The sequence below is a fragment of the Myzus persicae genome, unplaced genomic scaffold (genome assembly GCF_001856785.1).
Source record: "Myzus persicae strain clone G006 unplaced genomic scaffold, MPER_G0061.0, whole genome shotgun sequence".
NCBI lineage: Eukaryota > Metazoa > Arthropoda > Insecta > Hemiptera > Aphididae > Myzus > Myzus persicae.
This window is the reverse complement of record NW_019101158.1, coordinates 5965-31138: the sequence shown is the minus strand read 5'-3', so window position 1 is coordinate 31138 and position 25174 is coordinate 5965. Positions and strand designations below refer to the sequence as shown.

The 25174-nt window shown below is 28.1% G+C and overlaps 4 protein-coding genes across 5 annotated transcripts in view; 1 reads left to right on the top strand and 3 right to left on the bottom strand.

Moving 5' to 3' along the window:
* Positions 1-1495, top strand: part of LOC111027996 (cytoplasmic dynein 2 heavy chain 1) — a 30831-nt gene extending 29336 nt beyond the window's left edge. Inside the window, exons 67-68 of the mRNA XM_022306519.1 lie at positions 268-469; positions 612-1495. Coding sequence (XP_022162211.1) covers positions 268-469; positions 612-770 — 361 coding nt within the window. The 3' untranslated portion in view covers positions 771-1495. The remainder of the gene's footprint in view (positions 1-267; positions 470-611) is intronic.
* Positions 1496-2327: 832 nt separating this feature from the next.
* LOC111028016 (ubiquitin-conjugating enzyme E2-24 kDa) lies at positions 2328-6255 on the bottom strand. 2 transcript variants are annotated; one of them, XM_022306548.1, is made up of 6 exons: positions 6036-6255; positions 5478-5692; positions 4130-4180; positions 3120-3252; positions 2895-3042; positions 2328-2574 (listed from the first exon to the last, which is right to left on the bottom strand). In XM_022306548.1, exons 2-6 carry the CDS (start codon positions 5660-5662, stop codon positions 2477-2479), a joined length of 615 nt encoding a protein of 204 aa, XP_022162240.1. In that variant the 5' UTR covers positions 5663-5692; positions 6036-6255; the 3' UTR covers positions 2328-2476. The 2 variants fall into 2 exon arrangements, with proteins under 2 accessions (XP_022162240.1, XP_022162239.1); XM_022306547.1 differs by having other exon boundaries at positions 5764-6253.
* Positions 6256-9003: 2748 nt separating this feature from the next.
* LOC111028021 (23 kDa integral membrane protein-like) lies at positions 9004-10632 on the bottom strand. The gene is made up of 5 exons (XM_022306551.1): positions 10298-10632; positions 9968-10156; positions 9714-9890; positions 9412-9624; positions 9004-9346 (listed from the first exon to the last, which is right to left on the bottom strand). The coding sequence occupies exons 1-5, from the start codon at positions 10355-10357 to the stop codon at positions 9281-9283; spliced, it is 705 nt and encodes a 234-aa protein (XP_022162243.1). The 5' UTR covers positions 10358-10632; the 3' UTR covers positions 9004-9280.
* A 1524-nt stretch (positions 10633-12156) lies between these two features.
* On the bottom strand, positions 12157-17746 carry LOC111028027 (tetraspanin-6-like). The gene is made up of 5 exons (XM_022306556.1): positions 17494-17746; positions 15994-16182; positions 13862-14038; positions 12857-13069; positions 12157-12445 (listed from the first exon to the last, which is right to left on the bottom strand). Exons 1-5 carry the CDS (start codon positions 17551-17553, stop codon positions 12377-12379), a joined length of 708 nt encoding a protein of 235 aa, XP_022162248.1. The 5' UTR covers positions 17554-17746; the 3' UTR covers positions 12157-12376.
* Positions 17747-25174: the final 7428 nt, after the last annotated feature.

Genomic DNA, 25174 nt, shown 5'->3' with positions numbered 1-25174 from the left:
AATTGTATTAACGTTTATGAGAAAAAAAAATGGAAAATGTCCGTCAAACTTAAAACTAGTCAAAATATTTTGAAAAATTTATCAAGTATATGAATTGATAAAATAAACATATGGTATAAATGTCAAGTATCTACAGATATTTGATCGGACAGTCAATCAGGAATCTTTTGATTATGTATAATTATATAAATATATAGTACATCTTTCTTATATATTTTGGTGTAATTGTGTACCTTACTTTATTAACAAAACTTCAATTTGATTTAGACAATATGAAATACCAATGGATAGTCTCATACTCGACTGTTCTCTGTCAACTAATGGATTGAAAGGTTCCAAAATCCACACAACAATATCAAACTTGATTATAGAAGGTGCTAGACTTAATCACAACACACTCGTTGAAAATACAGCTGATTCGCCATCTGTAGCTATCATTGACGATATCAAGCTTGCATGGATTCCACAGGTTTGGTGAAAAAGCATAGAAATAAAATTTAAAAAATATTTGTGCAAACAATTTTTAGTCTTTACACCATGCGTATTCAACTAAATATAACAAACTAAAGCTTTTGTTTAGTTGTTAGAATTATACTTTTTCCTTTTTTTAGGAACATACAAAGTACACGAAAAATTCTGATTTACCAATAGCATTATATGAGACACAATTCAGGGATAATTTAATATCATTGCTACCAATGGCAATACCATTTAATGAACAAAAAAAATGGATTTTAGCTGGAGTAACATTGTTTCTGAGAACACATTAATTTTAAGAAGACTCCGAATTTAATACCTATATTGTAAAACAACTTTATACATTAATTAGCTTGAAAAATTAATCTGTACCAACATATTGGTAACCATACAATAAGACTATGCAACAGTTTGTTGTTACTACTGTTCAACTTATATATACTTTGATAATTAATATTGTATAAGCACAAACTTGAAATAAAATTTAAAATATATTCTTTATCAATTATTTTTTATGCACAATGACAAGCAGAGTACACAACATAAATACACACAAAATAATCAATTTAATATTTCACAACAATGTTTTTTATTCATTATTTACTCTAAATATTACAATATTAATTTAATTATTAATATATAATATATAACTTATAAATATATAGATATGCTAAAATTTTTGTAAATTGTGTAATACATTACACGGTAAATAGTAAATTCAAAATATCCTCATATTCAGACCAACAAGAATGAGATAAATTACACATCAACTTAAATAAGATGACTTTGAACTCCAATAAGTTGGCTAAAAAAATATACATTCAATTTGTATTCAAAGCATTTTTTTTTAAAAAAAAAAAAGATAAAAATTCTCACCCATTTTTTTTTTATTTTCACTTTCTTCTCTAAAACAGTTTAAAGTAGTGCAAAATAAAACTTCAATGTATATACAAAACGTTACTGCGCAACACCTTTGTAACCCAGAATTATAACTATTCTGCATTGAGAAAGAAAAAAATGCATAAATAGAAAGTAGTCTAACTGAAAACTTTTACTAAACCATTCACAAATATTGAATATACATTTTAACAATTATACATTGGTAATATGACAGACAAGGGAAAGCTATAATGTAATGTTAACATTTTACGTTAAGTTGTCAATAGGGGGATTCAATAAAACGTTACAAAGTAACAGGTAATTCAATATGGAAAACATAATTTTGTATTGCCTAATATTTGATATATTATAAATCATTAATTTAAACAAATGTTTTCACTATAATACCCATGGATTTTTTTTTTAAATGTTATTAAATATATTTGAGATACAAATTAAGTTATACAAAACAAATTGATCAATATTTTTAATTTAGTTCAATAATATTTTACATACAAAAATATGTATACTATATCAATATACATTTACAAAGATGAAATTCGTTTACAAAATGTTCATAATTTTGTTATTTAAATATAATTAGCAGTCTAGACTTTCAATACTTAGTTGTGTATAAATAGTACACAACTTGTAGCATTGTTGTTATTCATAAAATAAAGTAAAAATTACAATTTAAAAATATAACCTTAACTTGATTGTAAATAATAAATTGTATTACAATATTGAAACAAATTCATAATTTATAGAATATATCATGAAAAAGCATACATTTTCTATTAAACAATTAAAAAAAAAAAAAAAAATTATTAACTTTAGATTTTACTATGGATTGTGGCTTTACATGTTGCGCAGTTAAGTCATATATAAAATTAATTTAACATTTTTAATCTTGTCAATGTTCAAAATATTACTGTTTCAAGAAAAATAAAGAAAAATGAAAAATGTAGGAACTGACTCATATTCAGGTCTTAAATATGCCAACTATAAAATAATAATGATTAAAATTTTATCATGCTAACACCCATTAATAAAATACGGAATTAGGATTTTATGCATGTATATTTATATATATATTTTTTTAAGTTTCTCTGAGAATCAATCATGTAGCATACCGTTTGGTCCACAGCCTAGCAATTCTGTCATGCTCTTCGCGGTTTTGTAGATACTGTGTAGCAATACTACCGACTAGAGGGTCCGCTAAAAGTGTAATTCATAAACAAACAATTATTTTAATTATTAAGGATTAAATATAACACAAGTTACTTAAAGCAATTAGATTAGAGTGTTAATATAATATATTTGTTACCTTAAATTATTCTTTAAACAATTAATTAAAACAGTAAGACAGTCAATATTGACCTTAGAAATATTGCTACTAACATTAGGTATCTAACCATTTTAAAAATGTAATTTTGTTTTCAAATTACTTTATTTGTCTTTTAGAATATTCATTTTATATTCATTGTTAATTTAAAACATAATAAATAATAATGTAAAAATATATTATAAGCCTTTACCTGGATTACAATCAGTCAATAAGGAACAAATTGATAACAGCACCTTAGAGATAGTTAATGCAGGAGACCAATTGTCTTTAAGTATATCCAAGCAAATGACACCCTGAGAGTTAATATTACAATGATATATGCGAGTCCTGAATGTTACCTAAAGATTGATAACAGTTATAATTAGTTTCTCATATCATTATCTTAGATGAAAAATATAAATTGTTTATTACATACTTTAGGAGGCTTAAATGGATACTCGGGTGTGAAATGAATGTCTAAGAAGAAAACTCCTCCTTCATACACAGAACCTGGAGGACCTAAAATTGTGCTGACCCATTCAAATACATTATCTCCTTTTGGTCCAGCACTGAAAAATGAATGAAATTCTTATATTTTCAAATTAACCTTACAAAGGAACAAATAAATCAAATATATTTAATTTTCAAAAAGCTGACAAGAGATTATGAATACAGATTAGGGATGGCTTATCTGCAGTTATATACTTTTTATGTCTAAATTGCTTTTTGAAAATTAATTTTTTTCCTCTATAATTGATTCTAAGCTTTAATGATCAAAACATAGAATTTTAAACAATATTAATAGTGACAAACAACTGTGGAAAAATGTATTTTATTAAATTTAATAGTTGAAATGGATTACTGCACAAGTGTTAATTAAAAAAAAATTTAATTCCATACTATTTTGTACAATTAATATCAAAAATCCAATATATATATAAAAAATGGGTGAGTTATTCTGGCCCATAGCAGATTTCAAACGAATGTGGTAAATTAATCATTACATCCAAACCACGTTCTGAGCAGAGATGATGTATCAGTCTCGTGATTTTGACAAATTGTGTAATGTATGTTCAACATTTTCTAATTGCTATAAGTACTACTTAGGAATCCCAATTTTTTTTTAATTACCATTTTATTCTTTTTTTGTCAGTTAAATTTTTTTTCAATATTCATACAAAACGGACCTTATATATAGCTCAAAAAGACCAGAATACATTTTTTAAAAATGATAACATAAATATTTGATAAAAACTAAAAATTTCTTTAGTGATTAGTAAAGTAATATAGCTAATGGCCATAGTTGCCGGGCAATAACAAAACTAATTTTGTATAAATATTCCTGCTTTGCTATGTGAAGGGTTCAATTATATTAGTCAAAAGTAGAATTATTTTTCATTAAGAATATTCATTTGAATCAATAAAACATAACATTTATTAATTTACCTGCAATTGGGTGGAGGATCCAATGTAATTTCAGCTAGTTCTTTTTGAATCCTAGAAAATATGAATAGGTACGATGTATTATTTTATGACATACATATTTCATTAATTATGTTCAAAATCTATAAATATTAATGTAGTTACAATAATTAATATTATATAAATACTACAACCCCAAAACTCCCATAAATGTAAGCCAGCCTTCTGTAAGACACAAAAACCGAAAATGATGTAATTCAGTACACGTCAATAATAATCAAAAAGTTAATTATTCTAAAATAAAGTACCTAGGTATAACATCATCATGCGAAAATCTGTGCAATATAATATCCAATTATAAACATTTAATACTTATGCCTACATACATTTCTTCGATAATTTCTTACTCATGGTTATAGGTTACTAAAAGAATATAGAACATTCATTTAAAAATAAAATTGCCAAATTATATACTAGGAAACACAATGTGTCTGCAGAAGTTGATGTTTAAATACTTATTCTCACTGTTTTACTTTTTAACTGGGTATTTTAGAATTAAGGTTTTAATAACATGATTCTAATTAGAAGATTAGCTAACAACAATAACAATTAAAACATCTGATAGTGCATTTATTTACGATATAGGTACCTATAAGGAAAAAATGTGATGAGATTGATGTTTGGGCATTAATATTTTGAATTAACTGAAAATAAATAGGTAGTAACGTCAACCCTAATCTTTTATACAATTATACTTGTAAAATTAAAAAAATTAAACATTAATTTTATTTGTATTAAACACTAATTATTTAAGTACAGTTTTAGTAGTCAACTATTTGGTTTAATTAAAATTTTCTTAATATTTATCCATGGTAAATGTGTGTTATCGATTATTTGATAAGTACCTAAGTATTACACAAATAATAATAATAATATATTTTTGAATTGTTTGGTTTGTCAATTATTGGCGTACAATGGAAAATACTTTAAAAACTGTAGGTAAAAATGTATTATAAACAACCTACCTAAAGAATACTTTAAAACATTCTATATTAGTGTTTTTTAATTAATAATTATAAAGCAGAAAGGTAGGCACGCAAAATGAGCAAATTTTGTCCAACAAAACAGTAACAGCACAGCCAGATTTTCTGAGGGAAAGTCTATACCTAATGTAGATAATATTAGATAATATATTCTTTTTTTGTACCTTCATTTTTTTGGTACCTTAATATTATTATGTTATTATATTAATACAATTTAACGATTTACATAAACAACTACTCAATAAGTACAATTCAAGTGGGGGGGCACAGGTTACACCACCGAGGCAGATGCATAAATGTAAAACAATTTGAACAGAATAAAAACTCACCTCTTAGTCGAAGTGCTAAGAGATTTTGACATCTTTGGATTCGGTTTCACTTCCTTGGTGGTTTCGCCACCTATGGACGGCGAGGACGGTGGAGTCGCTTGTACGGCTGCAACTGCAGGTAACGTCGCAGTCACACCTCTGCGGCCAGAATTGTTAGGACTACGAGGGGTAGGAGTAGTAGACATTATCAACAAGGGCTAGTGGCCACTGGCAACCTGCAGACACAAGAAAAAGTTGCACATGAAATAGGTAATTTCAACGGTCAATAGCTATAGCGGTCGCATACTTCAAATACTTGCGACGGCCAACCTCTAAACTCGGGGAGGGAATGATGTAAATTTGTTCAGTCTTAAGACATTGAGTACAACTAACAATGGCGGCTGTCTGTCGGAGCAGCCAGCAAGCGGCGTCAGCGTTTAGGAGTTGATAATGGACGGACGTAAGAGACGTGCGAGCGACGGATGGAAAAGAGCCTTTGCATGCGGTGGCGGTGACTTCGCAAACGCAAACTGCACGTCGTAGAATAACAGCGCTTAGGCAAACACCTACGAAACGTACCGGGATTGACGACGTGTGGCTATAGCACGAAATGCGGTCCTTTTTTCCCGGGTGCAGCGCGTTAAACGCTCAAAAAGGCTTTGAGACGTGAGTGCACGGCGTTAAAAATGCACAACAACGGTGGCGGCACGACGGGCGAACAAAGGAAAACACCGAAATAACAATCATGCATCGAGTTTTCGAAAACGATAGTGGTTCCAAAAATGGTGTCTGCGTACCGGCGAATATTACAGTTGTCAGATTCATTTGCCGGTCCGTGTGCGTGCGTGCATACTTATTTTTTTTTCATGTCATCGTTATCACTGAATCGAGCATGCGCACGGCGTGTGCGTTCGTTGTTGTGCCACACCGAAAATACAGCACTGCTGCTCTTCAGGCCTCACTGCCTCAGCGCCCAGAAATCAGAATCAACTACTTACTATCAAAGTACCAACGGCATCCACCATTCAGGCATTTAGCCCTTGTCACTAAGCGTTACATCGGCAATATCATAATAAATTATTTGGGTTAATTAAATTTAAATATTTAATGTTAATAATTAAGTAGGTATTGTAATATTGACTATTAAATTGTTTTGAAAAATCGTGAATTTAAGTGACTCGATATCATAGACCTATTAAAATATCAGCAAATTGTATAGTATATAAATTATTAAAAGATAAATAATATATACTATATTGTTTAAATGTGTTTTCTGAAAATTAAATTGTGTGACTTACCAAATATTAAGATGAATAATGATTTGCTTGAAGATAACAAAAACAAATTGTATTGAACATTTGTATAGTATAATAGATAAATTATATTCTATTTCACCCTTTGATATAAGATATATAAACTATGTTTAATGCCAATGATTCAACCAGACTTAAAAACAGTTCATACCTATAACCTACCTACTTTTGATTTTACTATCCTTGTCAAATGTCCTACCACAAGTTACGACCCATAAGTATAAGTCACAAAAAACAAATAGGACAATATCAGCTGTATAGGTACTGTAGTTTCTCAATAATACAAAACATTTATTCCAACATATTTTGGAACAAAATATGTTTTTTTGAAAAAATAAAATTGAATAAAATTTTTTGGAACAAGTAATAATTAGAAGATTTTTTATGGAAACATGGGCGTTGGAACAAACAATCTTAGTGGAATCTGTAGCTTACTTGTGTGGTGAGTGGGCAACAAAGACAATTCCCCCACCGCCACAAAAATGTTTTTTTGGTTGTATGTTTGTTTTCAATTTTCATTCTTCTACATTATAAGTTACACATTTTTCTTCTATAGTTACATCACTTATCAAATTCAATAATTGAAATATTGATTACTGAAATGAGACTCGTAGTAATCTTCGACCATTTAAACTAGTATTAACCATATAAACTACTTAGATTATATGGTCGAAGGTTGTAATTCACAGACCACAGAACATACACAGGTAGTTAGTAGATAATTATATATTATAGATCAATAGATCGGTGTTATAATCCGTGATATATCTTCTGTATTTCTGTCCCTATAATCTGTAACCAATGGGTATGGTGAGTGGTGACTATTAAAATAAATAAAAAAAAAAAATTTGATTTTCATTACTAAAATCCAAAGTCACGTGTCTCTATAAATTGTATTATTATTAATAAAAATAGTTTATGAATCTATAAAGATCAAACAAAGAAACATTCATTTTTTATAATATATAAATAGATTATATAATTAAAATTATATTTAGAAAAAAACTATTTCATACATTTTATAATGGCTGTATTACCTGGGGGCCAGGAGTAAATGAAACAGAAATGGAAATCTACCTGTGGTGTATTTACTTTTTACCTACTTAGTAAGTAATAAGTAACTTTTTCTTACACCAATTGCAAGCAATAATAAACAAATATGTGGTTATGACTTTAATATTATTAACAACATTATATTATTAAAAAAAGGGTATTATAGCATAATAATCACAATTCCAACATTTTCAACTGATATATTTTATATTTCTTAGTTTTCACTTTTCAATAGGTGTAGTAGATTCTGTCCGAAACATTTCCTTGAAAATGAATCATGGAAACAAATGAGGATGAACATGAATAGAAAGAAATGCATTCTTGCACGATTCAATCAAGTTCGTTCAAAGCAATTTACTTTTAATGCCTATAAAGAAAAAGGATAATTTAAAATGTATTGCGCAAGACATGTATATTACATATTATATGATATTATATACATATCCAGTACTCACAAAAATATAGGAAGTTATTTGAATATTTTATACCAAATCTATAATACTTTCTTTCCACAATTTATTTCACAGAATAATGATGTACTCCTAAATTAATTGGTAATATAACAGAAAATAATAAGTTACATAATTGATTTGACGTGATAACAAATTAAGAAGAGTTAAATATATATTTTTAAGGTATTGTAATGCTAATGCATTATTATTAAGCTATTGACTTCATACATTTGTTATAATAATCTATAAATATTATTACATATTATTAAAACGTAATAGGAAAAAAATAAGAGTAAGTAATAAAACAAATAAATATTTTTCATCAATATATTTAATATCTAAAATAATATGAAAAAAACTGTCTTTATAAAAATTCTAAAAGTAAAATATATTACTTTATGAGAATAAGATATCAATAAAAATGGATAATAACTTAACATAATACAATTTATAAATATAAGTAGTAAGGGAAAGTGAACTATTTATTAAATTTTTTTTTTTTATTGTAACAAAAATGTAAAAATTATACCAAATAATATAATATGAAATAATATATCATTCCATGAATACTTAATACTGTATATTTGTATACAATATTACAATTTGAATTATTAAATTCAAATTATTGATTACAATTTTATATACCATACATGTTCTGATATCTGAATAATTGGGTTTTCAAGTGTTTACTTAATGTAAAGCACAATGGCAATTAATAATAGACAATAGTTTAAGTTTTAAATTAACAAGTATGATGAACAAATTGTATTAAAATTAAACAATAAATCAATACAGAAGACAACTGAAAATCATAGCTCACTAGATCATTGTAAACATTAATAATTATTAAATATAATATCTAGTATTATATCAGATAAACTAAACACATGATACTTTATAAATGAAAGAAATAAAAATATTAGGAGAAATTATATAAACTGATATTAATAGTACATATTCTTCATGTAGCTCTATTAATAACTAAAAACTTAAATGATAATTATCTTTAAACTGTTTCATATTCTTTGTGTAAAGAACACTTGCGGCAACATGCTAAAAATACAGCAAAAAGCTAAAACAAAAAAATTTGCATGAGTTAATTTTAATTTATCAAATTATGATTCTGTTTTAACATACCTGAATTAAAGCAAATCCAATTGCTGTCCATATTATTATTTCACTATTTTCCTCTAGAATGTTTTCAAACTTTTTGAAGCAACCGTCTTTGTATGATTCAATATCTGTGCAAAATCCGTCTAACGGTATGGCATAACAACAAGATGTAGGCAGTTTATTGCTATGTGTAACTGGTTCCCAATCTTTTGGTCCATAAATTCCACAACATTCAATCTAAAAACGAGAATTAGACGATTCAATTTTGATTAGGCTGGGTGATATTACACAGAGTTTAATAGGTAATATAGATAGCTATTATTTACATCAGACTGTATCAAATTCCAAGTTTGCGTGGAGGCTTCATAACCAGTTTTATTGTATCCAGAAATTGTATGGTTCATCTGATTTAACGCATACCCCTTGATTTCACTGCCATTGTAATACACGAAACCAGATAAAATAAGTTCTCCAATCAAGACGATTGTAAGCAGTACGGAAAACTATAAGAGTTGTAACGCAAGTTATTTTAAAGCAGAAAATAATATATTAAGGAATACAGTTTGAAGAATAAGCATACCAGTGTCAAAAGCCATCCAATGTCTCTGAGCACACCACATAGACCGATTATGGAGATAATTAACAATCCAATACCAATGGCCAAAAGTATTTGAGGTGTGGTGATGAGTTCAGTACTTATGAAATTCGACCATTTGTATAGTTTGTGATTGATAATGAACGCAATCGACAGAATGCCAACGCTGGAGATCTGCAATTAGCGTGGAATACATCATTAATACAAGTGTCACATAATACCGTGTGTCCGTGTCTCATATGAGAAAAAAGTGAATAATCGTACATTTCCCAACCAATATTCTCACAATCATCATGATTGTATCAATATACTTACAAGACACAACAGGTTGAACAAGTACAAAATGTACTTGCCCAAAAACGTGCAGATGGACATAATTTTGGCGGTAACGTCAATAGATACGAAGCAACGACTGGCGAGTGGCGAGCAAATGACAATATGATATATTAGTTATTATTAACGATTACCGCTTGTATGCGAATATTGTCGTGAATCGTGACCACGGTGATATAACAAAGACGACGAGTAGTCACAACCGGAGAGTGCGCACACCGATCAACTCGAAACTAAGCAGTTAGCAGACTGATCGATAGACCAAAAGCACCTTTCAACATAATACAAGACAAAAAGTGGGAACTACTATGACAGTATGATACCATTGTTCCACACTCCCGCTCCCACAGCTGATGACTCCAACGACTCACGTTATCAGTTATTATCTCATATCTGGTGAATCGTTTGGCATGTATATGATATTTATTTATTTAGATAGATATATCGGTAACTAAATGAGTAAGAAAAGTTCGTACTTGTAGTTCGTAGAGTTCGTACTTTAGAATTTAGATCATGCACTATTGCACTAATGTATGTGTATAAATAAATATAATCAAGATTAATTTGCATGTACTCCTACGCGGCTACACTACTCCACTCTGCTCATCTTAACTTGTAATACATAATATAACGCATAAATCAATTGTCCAAGGTTCAACTTTTACACATCGGAGTACCTACCCAAAAAAATATTTTACTTGAAAATAATGAGTTAAAAATGTACGTTGTAATTAATAATAGTAAAAATAAATTTTTTTTTAGAAAAACGTTTTTTATTGATGATTTAAAGTTATAAAGAGAAATATTTTACGCTTTAAATATTAGTTTTTTACGTTATGCATCACTTGGTGATACATAAAGGTACCTATATAACACGAAGTAGCCATATAAAATAAGACATGTGAGTTTAAATGTGATATTTTAATATTAGTTTATATATTTAAAGACCAAACTTTTGGCACTAAATTCAGCTTTCTAAGATAACTTGTTATGAAGATACAATAAGTTAAGCTTCAATTTTGGTCCAAATGTGGCATTTCTTCCATTACGTTTTCATACATTCATTTTTACAGAAATTATTGAACTATATAGGGGGAGGGACAGTAATACACTATAGTTCAAAGTTTGTTACATTTTTAATAATAATATTTTAAGTTATAGGCTTTTTTATAATTAATATTTAATAAAAATGACTTTAATAATATTTAGTATTTATGAACTACTTTTGATGTGCCATGTGCAATACAATACCTACTATTATGTGTACATTGTTATATTATTTATGAAATAATTTTTATGTTTAATACATTTTGTATGTTTTGATGACTAAGATGACTATATTACTTATATAAAAAGTTATTACTTACGTTTTATACATTTACACAGGCCAATTGGAGCCAATTAGTAGTTATACTAATTTATGACATGATCAATTGTTATATACAAAGCGCACCATGTCTTGTGCCTACTTAATATTTATAGGTATACTCTTCAATCTTTAAAAGTGTTTACTAATTCATAAAAATATGTAACTCCCTGCCAGCCATAATTTACATATTTGTTTAATACATAACTCCTATAAGGCCTCTTTTAAAATTCAAACTGTATATTACTATCTCTGAAAAATAATACTGAACAAGTCAGTAATAAATAATGATTAATCAATAATTGTTTATTCGCACTTAGATATTAATGCGCATGCAATTATTCATATTATATACCTACACACTCACAATTCCTCAAGGAAGATAAAGAATACGATTAAAACATCTGTAAATACTAAATTATACAAATGTGATTATAAACGTACAAATCGAAAAATTATACAATTTTACAAGACGTGATTGTAGGTTTATTTATTTAAAAATACAAGTATACAATTATAAAAGATAATATTATACCTATGCATTGTATAGCTTATTGCCTATTACTAAATGAGACTATAGTGCGAAAAATAAATAGGTACAAATATGTACGATAGGTAAATTGTTTCAATATTTTACAAACTTAAATTATATATAATATATATATTATATTGGTAGTTGGTACCAATAACTATCATTATATTTTCTCATACTCTTCATGGACAACAGAACACTTGAAATAAAATGCTAAAAATACGGCAAATATCTGAAATCAAAAATTTGTAAATAATAAATTATGATATTGATCTGCAGTTTTCGTGAGTCACAACGAAATCCTACATAGGTACTCACTACTCAGGTACAAAATATTATTTATTTTGAAGAAATGTAAAAATGCACTAGTGCGATCAGTAATATAATATGGTCCTGCAGAGACGGTTCCAGAAACTTGGTTGGTGGAGAGGGCTATATGTTATAATTTTCGAACAACTTTCGATAGTGTAATACATTTTTTTTTTGGTTATTATGTTTTTATAAATATACAATTTTTTAGAAATACTATCTTGGGGTGGGGCTAGGCTCCCCTGATGTTACTAGTTACTACTGATCTAACAATTGTGGATAGTTCTATAATGTCAGTATAATATATATTATTCAATATTATTCCTATACATACCTGAACCAAAGCAAATCCTACAGCAAACCAAAATATTATTCGGCTATTTTGCTGAAGATTGGTCTTGAACTTTTGAAAGCAGCCGATTGTGTACGAATTGATTTCCGTGCAAGATTGATCTATTTGAACGGCGTAACAACAAGACGCAGGCAGTCCACCGCTGAGCGAAACCAGCTTCCAATCTTTCGGTCCTTCAATTCCGCAACATTCGATCTGAATGATAATTATTATATTATATGGAATACGAACTAAATGCAGTGAACAATAATATCAGTAGATAGTCTTTATACAGATCACCTTATTGTGTAATTTCTAATATCATGTGTTTAGTGAATATATGTAATTTCATCCAAAGCTGCACGTTAACATTTTTCTCAGGGGGAGGAGTGTCCATGATTTAAATAGTTAAGTGTTCACATAACGCATATCATCTAAATCCAAGGTCCCCCGAGGGTGGCCTTAGTTTTGAGCCTTTGGCAATAGTTAATGCGATGTTTCATTTGTCAATCAATAATTAATATTTATGCAATTCTTTAGTTTCTTAATACATATAAAGCATACACATATATGTAATAAAAAGTGTTGGACAATATTTATCATATATTTCAATGTTTTAAAAATATATATTCTAGTTATTTTTTTAGAAATATAATACATTTTTAGCATACTTATTCGTTGATTTTTTCTTACAAACATTATTTTTAAAAATCATCAAGACAAAATAAAATTCAAATCGTTAATTAGTTTACCACAGTAATTTTAAAATATAGGTACTTAATAAATATTAATATCCTCTTTTTCGGTGGAATACGATTATTGGGGAGGAACGGACTAGTAAAAGCTTTAGTGAGTAGTTTTATTAATATTTAATATTTATGCTACGTATGTTTCATGCATTTTTAGTCCATAAGAACATTTCATTCATATTATTGTTCTAAGTATATTCAAATAAACCTTAATTTTACTTATTAAAATGTATTATCATTGTTAAGTCATTAAACGTACATTAGATTGTAATACATTCCAGGACTGTCTAGTGGCTTCATGTCCGGTTTTATTGTACTCGCTGATTGTGTACTCCATTCGTTTCAGTGCATATTGTTCCATGTCACTACGCATATGGTAAACAACACCACCCAACAGAAATTCTCCGACTAAGAGGATTGCGAGCAGTAAAGATACCTATAATAATAATAATAATAATAATAATATATTACATTGTTATGCACAAAATGACACACCGGCAATTATAAACACTATGCCTAAAGCATTTAAAAGTTAATACATATTATTGTGTAATTTGTATAATGTATGCACTTGTCACTTATACAGCTACTGGCTTGGCTACTAGCCACTATATGGTATCTAAGTATCTTCATGTTTGTTCATACATATTTTATACCCTCTCGTTTACTGTTTAATCACCTTAATTTTATTGTACTGTATAGTATATATAATAGATTATAATATTATAAATTAAGTAATGACTTCTTTACCAACCTTTTGACAAAACTCAGAAACCTCGAGACCTATAATTTAAATACCTAGAATTAAAATAAGAAATTTAACTTTAAAAATATTTACATAAATTTGCTTTTTATTTTGGCTGGAACTCATGCATTTTTAATGGGACATTTTACATAGTACATACCTATAGAAATATAGCTCCCATTTAAGTTTGATAATAAATCAATTCACTCTAAAACTAAAGCTAACAACAGAAGGTTGGTTCTGTGGTTCTGCTGAAGGTAAATTTGCTGTTGCTCGTTGATGAGAGGCAGTAAACAAATAGTACACTAATATTTCTTAATATTTTTGAACTGCATAATTTTTAAAGCCTGGGCACATGATCTATATATTAATAGAGTATAGACTCTGTAAAGTTTATAGTATACCTAATAGGTCTATTACGATTTACGGAAATATACACTTGAGACTCCACAGATCTCTTAACAGTATTGTGTATGATCATTGAATAAAATAGTTTTGTAATATTTCTTGTTAGGATTACCAGCAACCTGCAAACTTACGACCAATATGGAATTTAGCCGAATCGATGGTTTTCAATACTTTAGGGTCTGGAGCCCGGGCTCCTAGGTCAGTGCTTAATCCGGGCCTCACCACGACTCACGAGTAAGTCGTATGTGACAATACAAAATATTAACATGGTGAAATTATCATTTGAAATGTATTTAAATATACATTTTGTCAATACTGTGGATCAACACTAATTTAATATTGGACCTTACTATGTTGATTCTAGATATTTCAAAATCCTGTGAGACTATTCATCCTAACTATTATAATGTTGCCTACCTATTTTGTTTACATTATAAAATGAGATCACATTTTGTAAGTGGTATTATTATGAAGTGAAAACACTGAAAACACATTCAAATGTTTATGCAATCAATTATTTATCTATAGTTCCACCATTAATAATATAATTGATTATGAATACTATTATAATACTATAATAGTATATTTAATGAGTGATAGTAGTTACATACAAAATAATGTTATTATAATTGAAAAAACCTGGGTTATTATTTTTAATTCACACAATTATTATATAATTTATGTATGTATACCTACCATTGTCTTAATTTTGGTAACTTTTTTTAATTTGTGATACGTCCAAGTAATATTGTAGGTACCAGAAAATAAACTATATTTAATCAATTGAAAAATTACTTTGAACAAAATAACTTATTATATTGATAAAATATGGTGGCAAATGGATATTAAATTACACAATTTAGGTTTTATGTAATGATGGGTTTAAATACAATATTATTGATGAATACTGTGTTGCGTTCTGGTCAACATACATTTCATATTTTTTATTTGATGTGCGTTAATTTACCCCGGTATCCCCTACATACTACATATAGGCAAGAGCTGCCACTGATTGTCTTCATTAATTTATAATAAATTAACTTATTTGAAAATATTTTACTAAAATTATTAAAGTGTGACTAATTAATTCCATGACAAGTTAGTTTAATAGTAATTAAAAATTAATTTTGCATTTTATTAATTTATTTTTTGTTGCCAATTATCATAACAAAATTAGTCCAGCAGCTGTGTAGGTATTTTAGTGTTTAGGTTACAGGATAGATTACAGAAATACCTACCAGAATTAATCGATATTTGATGTTCTTGAGAGTAGCGTACACACAGACGACGGCAATGACTAGTAATGTGAGACCGACAGCCGTCAGTACTTGAGGCAATGAGGTCAGTTCCGAATCAACAAACTCTGACCATTTGTACAGCTTTCTGTCAATAAAGTACGCGATCCACAAAATACCGACGCCTGATATCTGCATTCCAGGAACGTGAAACAAGGCCCATAGTATTAATAATAACATGAATAATTATGAAAAATATGGTATAATTATACTTATTATATTATGTAGCTATAAGAAAGGTTAAACACAAAGGGCGCTTATAAATTGCACCCATATTGAGCAGGCAGTAAAAATACTATAGTAAATTGAGCCCGGGATTTTTTGGTTTCTAAAATAGGTTTAATAACTTGCACCCATAGTATCTAACTGATCTCGAATTACCCTCGACATCTATTAAAAAATTTTTAAATACTGTTATTCATTTATTGTTGCGAATAAGCCCAACGTGTATCGCTTAAGAGGATGCTACCCACGCGTTTGTTGTTCCGTCTTACCAACTTACGACATAGCAAATTTTTGTTTACTAGTTTTAATAGTGTAGGTACCGTTAGTTTTGATAGTAGAGTGACTTTAAGTATTATCAAACTTTTAAGTAAAAACATTATGTATGCTTAAGGGTCAGCGGATTTTCGATATTTTCATTTTCAAGCAAGATAAGAGTATGTGAAATAATACAAATCACAAAGGCACATATCTCGCTTGAAAATCAAAATATCTAAAAATCAGCCGACTCTTATGCTTTATGCATAGATAATGCTCTTACATACAACTTTGATAATAGGTCGATTCACTCTAATATTAAAACTAACAGCAAACTATTGAAACTAGTGAACCATAATTATTCAATAATACAATGGAAACACAGTGACGAGAGCTGAATTTGTGCAGATAATGTCTCATTCTTATACTAATATATAACTCATAATTATATTACTAATAACTCTATATTATATAATTACCTTGCTTTTTGTTATTATTTACTGCATAAATTAATGTAACAAAGAATATTTAAAACAACTTATTAATCCCACATTATTTTATTAAAAATTAATTTTTCCATTATTATTAACTAATTTATTTATTTCAAGCAAACCAAAAAATCATTTTTGGAGGGCGAGGACAGTGATATTCGGCTCCTCGTGGTGTCCGTCCTCTGGCTTATGCTAAATGACTATATAATTGACTAAATAATTCTATTGGGCTCAAATTTACTACATAGAAATTTGTTCCTGAAAAATACCGGGCGTAATTTACGTTTGTCCATCACAAATATGTATTAATGTATTGTAATATAAAATCATTGCATGGCTGTACTCTGCAGAGTGCAGACCGCATTGCTAAAATGTTCGTAAATCGCTATATTATAATATTTATAATATAATACTATACTATTATGGCAATATATTATAGCCAATTTCTAAGAATAAACCTTAAGATACTCACAAAACAAAATAGATTGAAAAACTGGAATACGAACTTGCTCAGAAATGTGCTGATAGACATTTTTGATTTCTATCCGACATACGATAATAAATAAGTATGAATAGGTACTAAAAAAAACAAATTAGATAATAATTTTAGGCTTTTGCAGCTTATGCACCGACGCATCGTTCAAGAATAAGAAGAAACGGAGACGACACGAAAACGTTAGGTAATAGCTACGACAAAACACAAATAGCTACATATAAAGATTAAAGACAACAACAATATAAATTACCCATAATAAAGGCGATGATTCAGACAAACAATAGTTCAAAGTTCAGATTATCAATAATCAACAATAAATATTAAATATAGCCTTTAGTTAATAAATCCGGGAATTGGGAGAGGTAGATTATGAATATACTATTAATGAAGGGGCAATAATATTAAGTGTCAATGACCAATGTTATTAATAACATTTTTAAGTTTTTTGACTAAGGGTGACCGCACACTGGTAAAGCAGATTATATCAAAATTATGCCAAATATTATTTATTTATACTAAATTGTCTACAATATAAAGGTAATTATACATTATATATTATTATTTATTATATATTATACATTATACACTATATCTACAAGTACTGAAATACGTAATTTGGCATTGAAAACATTTATTTTGTTTTTTGTTTTTATTTTTAAGTAATAATTTGTGAAAAAAATATAAATATCTATAAAATTTGTACAAACTAAATATTTTAACTATAATATAATAGTTCAAAATATGTTTAAGCAACTTAAAAAACTTATTTGAAGCATTATTTTACTTACTTTAATCTAGGATTTCCACATAAAGTTTTTCGAGCAGTGGAAATTCAAAAAATGATAAGTGTCACATTGCATTGCAGAATTCTTTAATATCTATGATTGCAGATTATTTTATTCAATAGGATTATAAAATGTCGATTGAGCATGAAATGAACATCGAAAATTTAATATCATTAGTCCAAGAACGTCAGTCTCTTTATGATTACAAAAACAAAAATTATAGCAACAGAAACATACAGTAACAATTATGGACAGAAATATCGGATATTCTAAAAATACCAGGTCTTTATATTTTTATTATAATATTATGTTATTATTACATTTATTATATTTTTTTATTTTCTACTCTACATAAATCACGATAGTAATAATAATATAATAATAAAGTAGGTACTTAAAATAGTTATTAATTTATCAATTCTTTATTATTTAATAATTTTATTATACAGTGTATTTATTTGGCCACGATACAGAACCTTTATTTAAATTAAAATATTCTGTAAATTTATTTCGAAGTGATATTGCTGCTGCGGAAGATCTATTATTAGAAGATCTAATTCTACTGATATCTTCTTCAAATATTTCATTCTGTTCTTGAGAATTTATAAATTCTTGAATATCAATACAATGTTGCTCTCTCATCATAATTAAGTTATGTAATACATAAATAGCTTTTACGATTTGGGTAGCTTTTTCTGGGCCAACCACAATTTTGTTTTCCAACACTTTAAATTTCTTAACCATAATTCCGAATTCGCATTCTACTATTCGTCTTGCCCGCGACTGTCGATAGTTCAAAATACGTTTTTCGTTTATTAAGTTCCAACGCGGAAAAGGTCTTATCAGGCATGGTAATAATGATTAATGGGTATGCTTCATCCCCAACAAACACAAAAGGATATTCTTCATTGATGTCATTATGAAATTTTCTTGGTGGTGGAAATGAAATTCATTGTGTAGTAACATTTAAAAAAAATAGATTCTTTAAATATTCCACTGTCACTACACCAGCCATAATCCCCGACATCAATTGTTATAAATTTTGCGTGAGCATCAACCACTGCTTGAACTTGAAGCACAATTGAGTGAAACCCTTTATAAATAAAATACTCGGAACCAGCACATGGTGGACATTGAATAGCAATGTGTTTACCATCAATTGCTCCTGTACAATTAGGAAAATTCCAAATTGTATTGAACTAATTTGAAATTTTAATAAAGTCTTCTTCTCTATGTGTTGACCCATGGCGCCGCCCATGTGCGTGAAGTTGGCCCCAACAACATGACCAATTTTTTTGAAAGTTATGTTATCATTTTGCAAATAATTTGCAAATAAATTACCCACACAGTATGAAAAATATAAGATGGGGGGGGGGGCAACTTCACGCTACGCCCCCTTTTGAGCTACGAATTGAAATATGCTGCTAATATTTTGCAAATGCCGCTAATTTATTAATAATTTCCAGTACAAAAATCATACCAATCATTGGTGTTTATACATAGGAATAGTTTATAGTATAATTTAAAATTATAGTATGTAATACACAATTATTGAAATATACTGCTTACAGAAGTATTTTACAGAATATATCGGGCTACTATTGTCTATTTAATATAAGTTTAATATAGAATAATTGTTTCTTACCCTCATAGTCTTAATATATGGTAATATTACAATAAACATAAATTAATAATTAATTTTTTTAAATGTATTTAATAATTCTTTTTACACTTTATTTGTAGGAACATAACATGGGTTATTGAATATTATAAGCTCATGGTCATCAAATAAGAGCTCACACTAATTAATAACAATTTTTATTTTGTTTTGCTAATAAATAGATTATGTTTTTCAGATCTTCAAATTTTATTCATTTTAAATTTACTTTATTAATTTTTAATTACTAAAGTTAGAAATCGTGGTTCACGGTTCTCGTCATTTATTATAAAACGTCGGGTCGATACATCAAAAATATTTTTCGCCACCACTGTTTCAATCCTTTGCGGACTTTTTCTCATTTTGGTGCCGGATCCTGGAGTCATTGTCACTATAATAGAATTATTGGAAAAAGGAAAATTGAAAAAAATAAAATTGATTTAATTAATCATTGATTCTTATTACTTTTATTTATCTTGTAACAAACGCATCTCTTATTTCTATAGTTGACTTTTGTACCAATGTACATCTCTTTTTTTTTACTCTTTCACATATAAAATTACATGTGGTTTTATTTTTGTTGAACTAGTGGTACTTTTAATTTTTTTTGCCAAATCTTTGTGCACTTCCCATATATTTACACGGCTTACATACGCTATATAATGATCATGTCCATAAAAAACTGCTACGGATAATATTTATCTAAAAATTATTTAAAACAATTAATTAAATAATATATTATTTTGAATTGCCAGACTACACTGCAAGTCAGCCAATGAGTACTCTTGATATTCAGTAATTTAATCTGTTTCAATAAATAAATGATTTCCTAGAATTCTCGTTACATTTAAAAATCCCAAACAGTTTAGTTCTGTGCATTTAGTTTTTTACTTCACTGTATTCTTTCAAACTAAACTCCATATCATTGAGATTGCTGAATGATTTTTAAATTATTATTGGACATGGTATAGTTTTTGACGTAGCACAGTTGAAACACAGTCGTTTTTCAACGGCGGATGGCACACTTTCAAACCACGAAAATTATAAGGAGTTGTGAGTTGTATATAGCAAATAGGTACATAAGACTGCGAGTAAGCTGCATTACTATTTTCTTTTTTAGATCGGGTGAAATTTGTGAAGTTGAAATTTCGAAAATTTTTCCAAAATATGCAAATTAAGCACAATAACGTAAAAATAAGCGATTTCCGGTAAAATGTATGAACTATGCAAAATATGCACATTCAGATTTTGGATTTGGTATGAATTTATTTCGCACTCTGCTACATTTTACAATAAATAAAAAAAGTATGCAAATCCTATAAGTCCCGAACCTTGGTCATAAGGTTTTTTCCCCCGTCACTTACCTTTATGTGAGAGCCTTAGTTAGGTACCTACACGGTTGTATATTATATATTACATTATTTATTACACTATAGTGTAGTAGTATAATATAATCACACAATTTTTTAGCAAATACTGCACACTATTATAGAATAATATTGTTTGATGACATATTAATGCCGAGCCCAGAGAGAATATTATATTCACGATTAAAGTATCCATTTTGTTATTACTTCTGTAAATTTCAAAGCCTAATTTTGAATTTTTTCATGTCTCGACACTTCTAGAGTTTTATATTAAGTTATAGTTTAACCGTTAAGACTAAAAACAATATAGTGAGATGCCGGACAAAAAAATGAACTCGCGACAGTAGTGTAGCTAAATGACCTATACGCAGAGTTCCGTGTTCTGAATTGTATAGATTTAAACACTCCGAATAATATTAAGTTTCGGAATCTGAAATAAAAAATGTATCGGGTCATCTAAAAAATTCAAAAACTCGAAAACTGATAACAACATATTATATTATAATATCTATCATCTATGGCAAAAGCCGATCGTCGTCACTCGTCGGAGACGATTCACAATTTCTAATAATTTCGTTGAACAAAAGAGAAATGTGTAAGGCAACAATAAACATTTGCTCACATATCTCATTTTACTCAAGTAATTTTTATAAAAAATCTTGATTTTTTCAGTCCGGGTTTAGATGAAGAAAGAAGTTCCTCGATATGGCGTCTGCACTCAAGATATGGCCTTTCAGCTATATATTACCCGAAGAGTCGATGTATACGTAAGTTTGATTACCTATTCTTTTGGGGCTTACATATTTTACTTTTTAGTCTCAAAATTAAAATTTATTGCCACAGACAATTTGCTACCCGGGTAAAGTAGGGGCATATTTTTTGTTCCCGAGAGCTCAACACAAAAAAATACGCTTATAGCACAAACGACGACGGCATATCCAAGTCGCAGAATAATAACATATTTATACAATTAAATAGATATAAATAGTGTTCTACACACTAGTCGTACGTACTACAGTAGTACAGTACACGGGAGTTCCTATGTCCCGCAAAATTCAACAATTTTTATTTCTAATTTATATAAATTTGAGTAAGATATAAATATCACTATTCCGTCTGCTTGTGGTCGAACCGCAAATTAAAGTGACGCCGTCGTACATCAAACATCAAATTATTTTATAAAGCTGGGAAAGTCGCTCTGCTGATTATTGAATATCTATCGAAAATTAAGTAAAGAAATTTTAAATTTTAAATAATCTCGAATAGCTTAAAATGTACCTAACCAATGCACTCTAAAATAATACATAAAATATTAAATATTAATTTCGTGCTCGACAGTATTCAGAGAAAAGATTTAACTTGGAATTTTACAAACTATAGTTGGTATAGTCGGTATACGGTAAATGAGTGATGCATTGGGCACCTACCTTTATGTTAAATCTAAAAAGTAATAATCACATTTATTTACAATAAGATTTGTATTTAATAACTCATAAAAAAATATGCTTGTGCTTCGAATATTTAAACACCACCTTAATTAATTATTAAATTAAAAATTAAAATAGTAGGTACTTTATACATTGTTGTAATTTAAATTTTAAAATTATAAACTATTTTGATTATTGTTATACCTCATTTCATTATCTTAATGATCAAATCTCAAGCACGGACCTCCTTGATATACAATTTTGTAATATACTATATATCTATGGTTTTATCATATTGACGTAGTATAAATTATAATGCAATCCGTGGCGATTGTCGAAGTAGTTGCAAAGACGCAATCGATCTAAAATTTCAGTTAGCAAAGCTGCAGACATGAATAAGAAACATGAAGCGATCCGTACGGTTTTTTTTTCATAATAAATCTCAATATTTTCAGACTTAAGTTCAGTTGTATATCTGCATGATTTATTCCGCAGCGCACACACAATATCAGGAATTCTGCCGAAGCCCTAAAGCGTCTATTTTTAAAGTAATTAATTTTTGTTTTATACTTTTTTGGTGCTTAAATTTATTTTTTAAATAAAAATTTAATTTCATGAAAAATATGCTACCCCTATGTAGACACATATTTTATTTCTGAGAGCAAATGCATAAAATCGGGAGATCAAATAATATAAAAACGCCTCTCGTCGTCGTCGTTTTTTTGCTCCCTGATTGTTGGGTAATTTTATAATTATAACCTATTTTTAAGTACCTACTTGAAATAGACATTTATTATACGGTTTAATTTAGAAATACCCGTTATAAGTGATTACTCATAAGACACAATTTTAATTTATAACTTATAATTTTTTTTTAATCCAAAGCTAGCAGTTACAGGACGTCAGGACACTATTAATTTAGTGTTATATATATTTCTTTGTTCTATTATATATTAATATTACATTATATTATAGTTGTATCTAAAAAACAAAAATGTTCACAGAGTGGTAAAATCACTATCCTAACCAGTAATTAACTCGCACGAGTGATTATGAAAAATATTATACTTTTATACTAGTATTGGTATCTTTATATAATATAGTAAATAGTAATGAAATAAATAGATAAATTGTTCAATTAAAAAAAAAAGATATCTCTCATTACTTTTATTTATCTTGTAACAAACGCATCTCTTATTATTGCTATAGTTGACTTTTGTACCAATGTACGTATCTTATTTTTTTACTCTTTCACATATAAAATTACATGTGGTTTTATTTTTATTGAACTAGGGGTACTTTTAATTTTTTTTGCCAAATCATTGTGCACTTCTCGTCTATTTAGGTACACGTCGTACATACGCTACATAATGATCATGTCCATAAGAATTTATTTTACAATTTATTTTTTTATTTTTTTTGTTTCTGTCATTACGTTATTTTGGGAGAGTATAAGTGCTTAGATTTTCTTCAACAAGCATCTTTTCTGGTAGAAATGTGAATAGTATCGGTACAAAATTCTCAATAGTTTTCAAAAGCGGCAGGAAAAACAAACAAAAAATTAAGGAAAAAAGCGAATTTTTACGGAAACTCGGTTTTCAACCATATCTATTTTGGATTTTGATGTAACTCTCGAACAAAAAAAAAAAAAAATACCGTAGATATACATGAAATTTTTACTGAATATTTATTACCGCGTTTTCTATAAACCATGCAATTTTGATATTTAATTTTTATAAGCATTTGAATTTTGAATTTTGTCGAAATAAGTAAAAGTCACGAAAATGTACAAAATATTTTGAGTTAGAAATTCATAAAAATGTTTCGTTTTATATCTAAGTTTTTAAAACTTAATACAAGATTCTTTATAAGTTTGTCCGTCTTTATCAAAAAAAAAAATTCTACCGGAAAGTCGCATTAAATTTTTATAAAATTTGAAGTTGAAATTTTGACAACATTGGATATTCATTCCATTTCTCATATAGTGATTTTTACTTATTTTATTATAATGGAAAAACCAGTAATTGCAGATATTTGAAATTCACGTCATTTGCTTATATTTTCAATTCATATAATACTTCATACAATTTTCAAATTATTTTGACTCAGTTTGAGCTGTTTACACACAATTTGAATTTTGAATTTTTTTAGTTCATTTAGTTTTTTTTTCTATAATTGTTAATAAAATTGTATTTGTTGGGCAAAAAAGTTTGAAAATTCAATAAAATTCTCCTGATAGATATTTACAATATTAGTTTAAAAATATTTAAAATACATAGGCACGACTTTTGTAATGAGCATTTAAAGTTTAAATTTTAACAAAATTCGCATCATTAAAAATTTTTGAAATATTCAACTTTTGTAGGTTAGGGTTGAAAATTCAAAACAAAGTTCCAAGCAAGTAGGTTATTCTGTTATTAA

Coding starts and splice junctions, on each gene's coding strand:
- LOC111028016 (XM_022306548.1), bottom strand. CDS start 5,662: ATGTCTACTACTCCTACCCCTCGTAGTCCTAACAATTCTGGCCGCAGA. Junction 4,181..5,477: donor CTTAGCACTTCGACTAAGAG/GTGAGTTTTTAT, acceptor CATATTTTCTAG/GATTCAAAAAGAACTAGCTG. Junction 2,575..2,894: donor ATTGACTGATTGTAATCCAG/GTAAAGGCTTAT, acceptor TTACACTTTTAG/CGGACCCTCTAGTCGGTAGT.
- LOC111028021 (XM_022306551.1), bottom strand. CDS start 10,357: ATGTCCATCTGCACGTTTTTGGGCAAGTACATTTTGTACTTGTTCAAC. Junction 9,891..9,967: donor TTGGATGGCTTTTGACACTG/GTATGCTTATTC, acceptor CAACTCTTATAG/TTTTCCGTACTGCTTACAAT. Junction 9,625..9,713: donor GGAATTTGATACAGTCTGAT/GTAAATAATAGC, acceptor TCTCGTTTTTAG/ATTGAATGTTGTGGAATTTA.
- LOC111028027 (XM_022306556.1), bottom strand. CDS start 17,553: ATGTCTATCAGCACATTTCTGAGCAAGTTCGTATTCCAGTTTTTCAAT. Junction 13,070..13,861: donor GGAATGTATTACAATCTAAT/GTACGTTTAATG, acceptor ATTATCATTCAG/ATCGAATGTTGCGGAATTGA. Junction 12,446..12,856: donor TAGGATTTGCTTTGGTTCAG/GTATGTATAGGA, acceptor TTTTGATTTCAG/ATATTTGCCGTATTTTTAGC.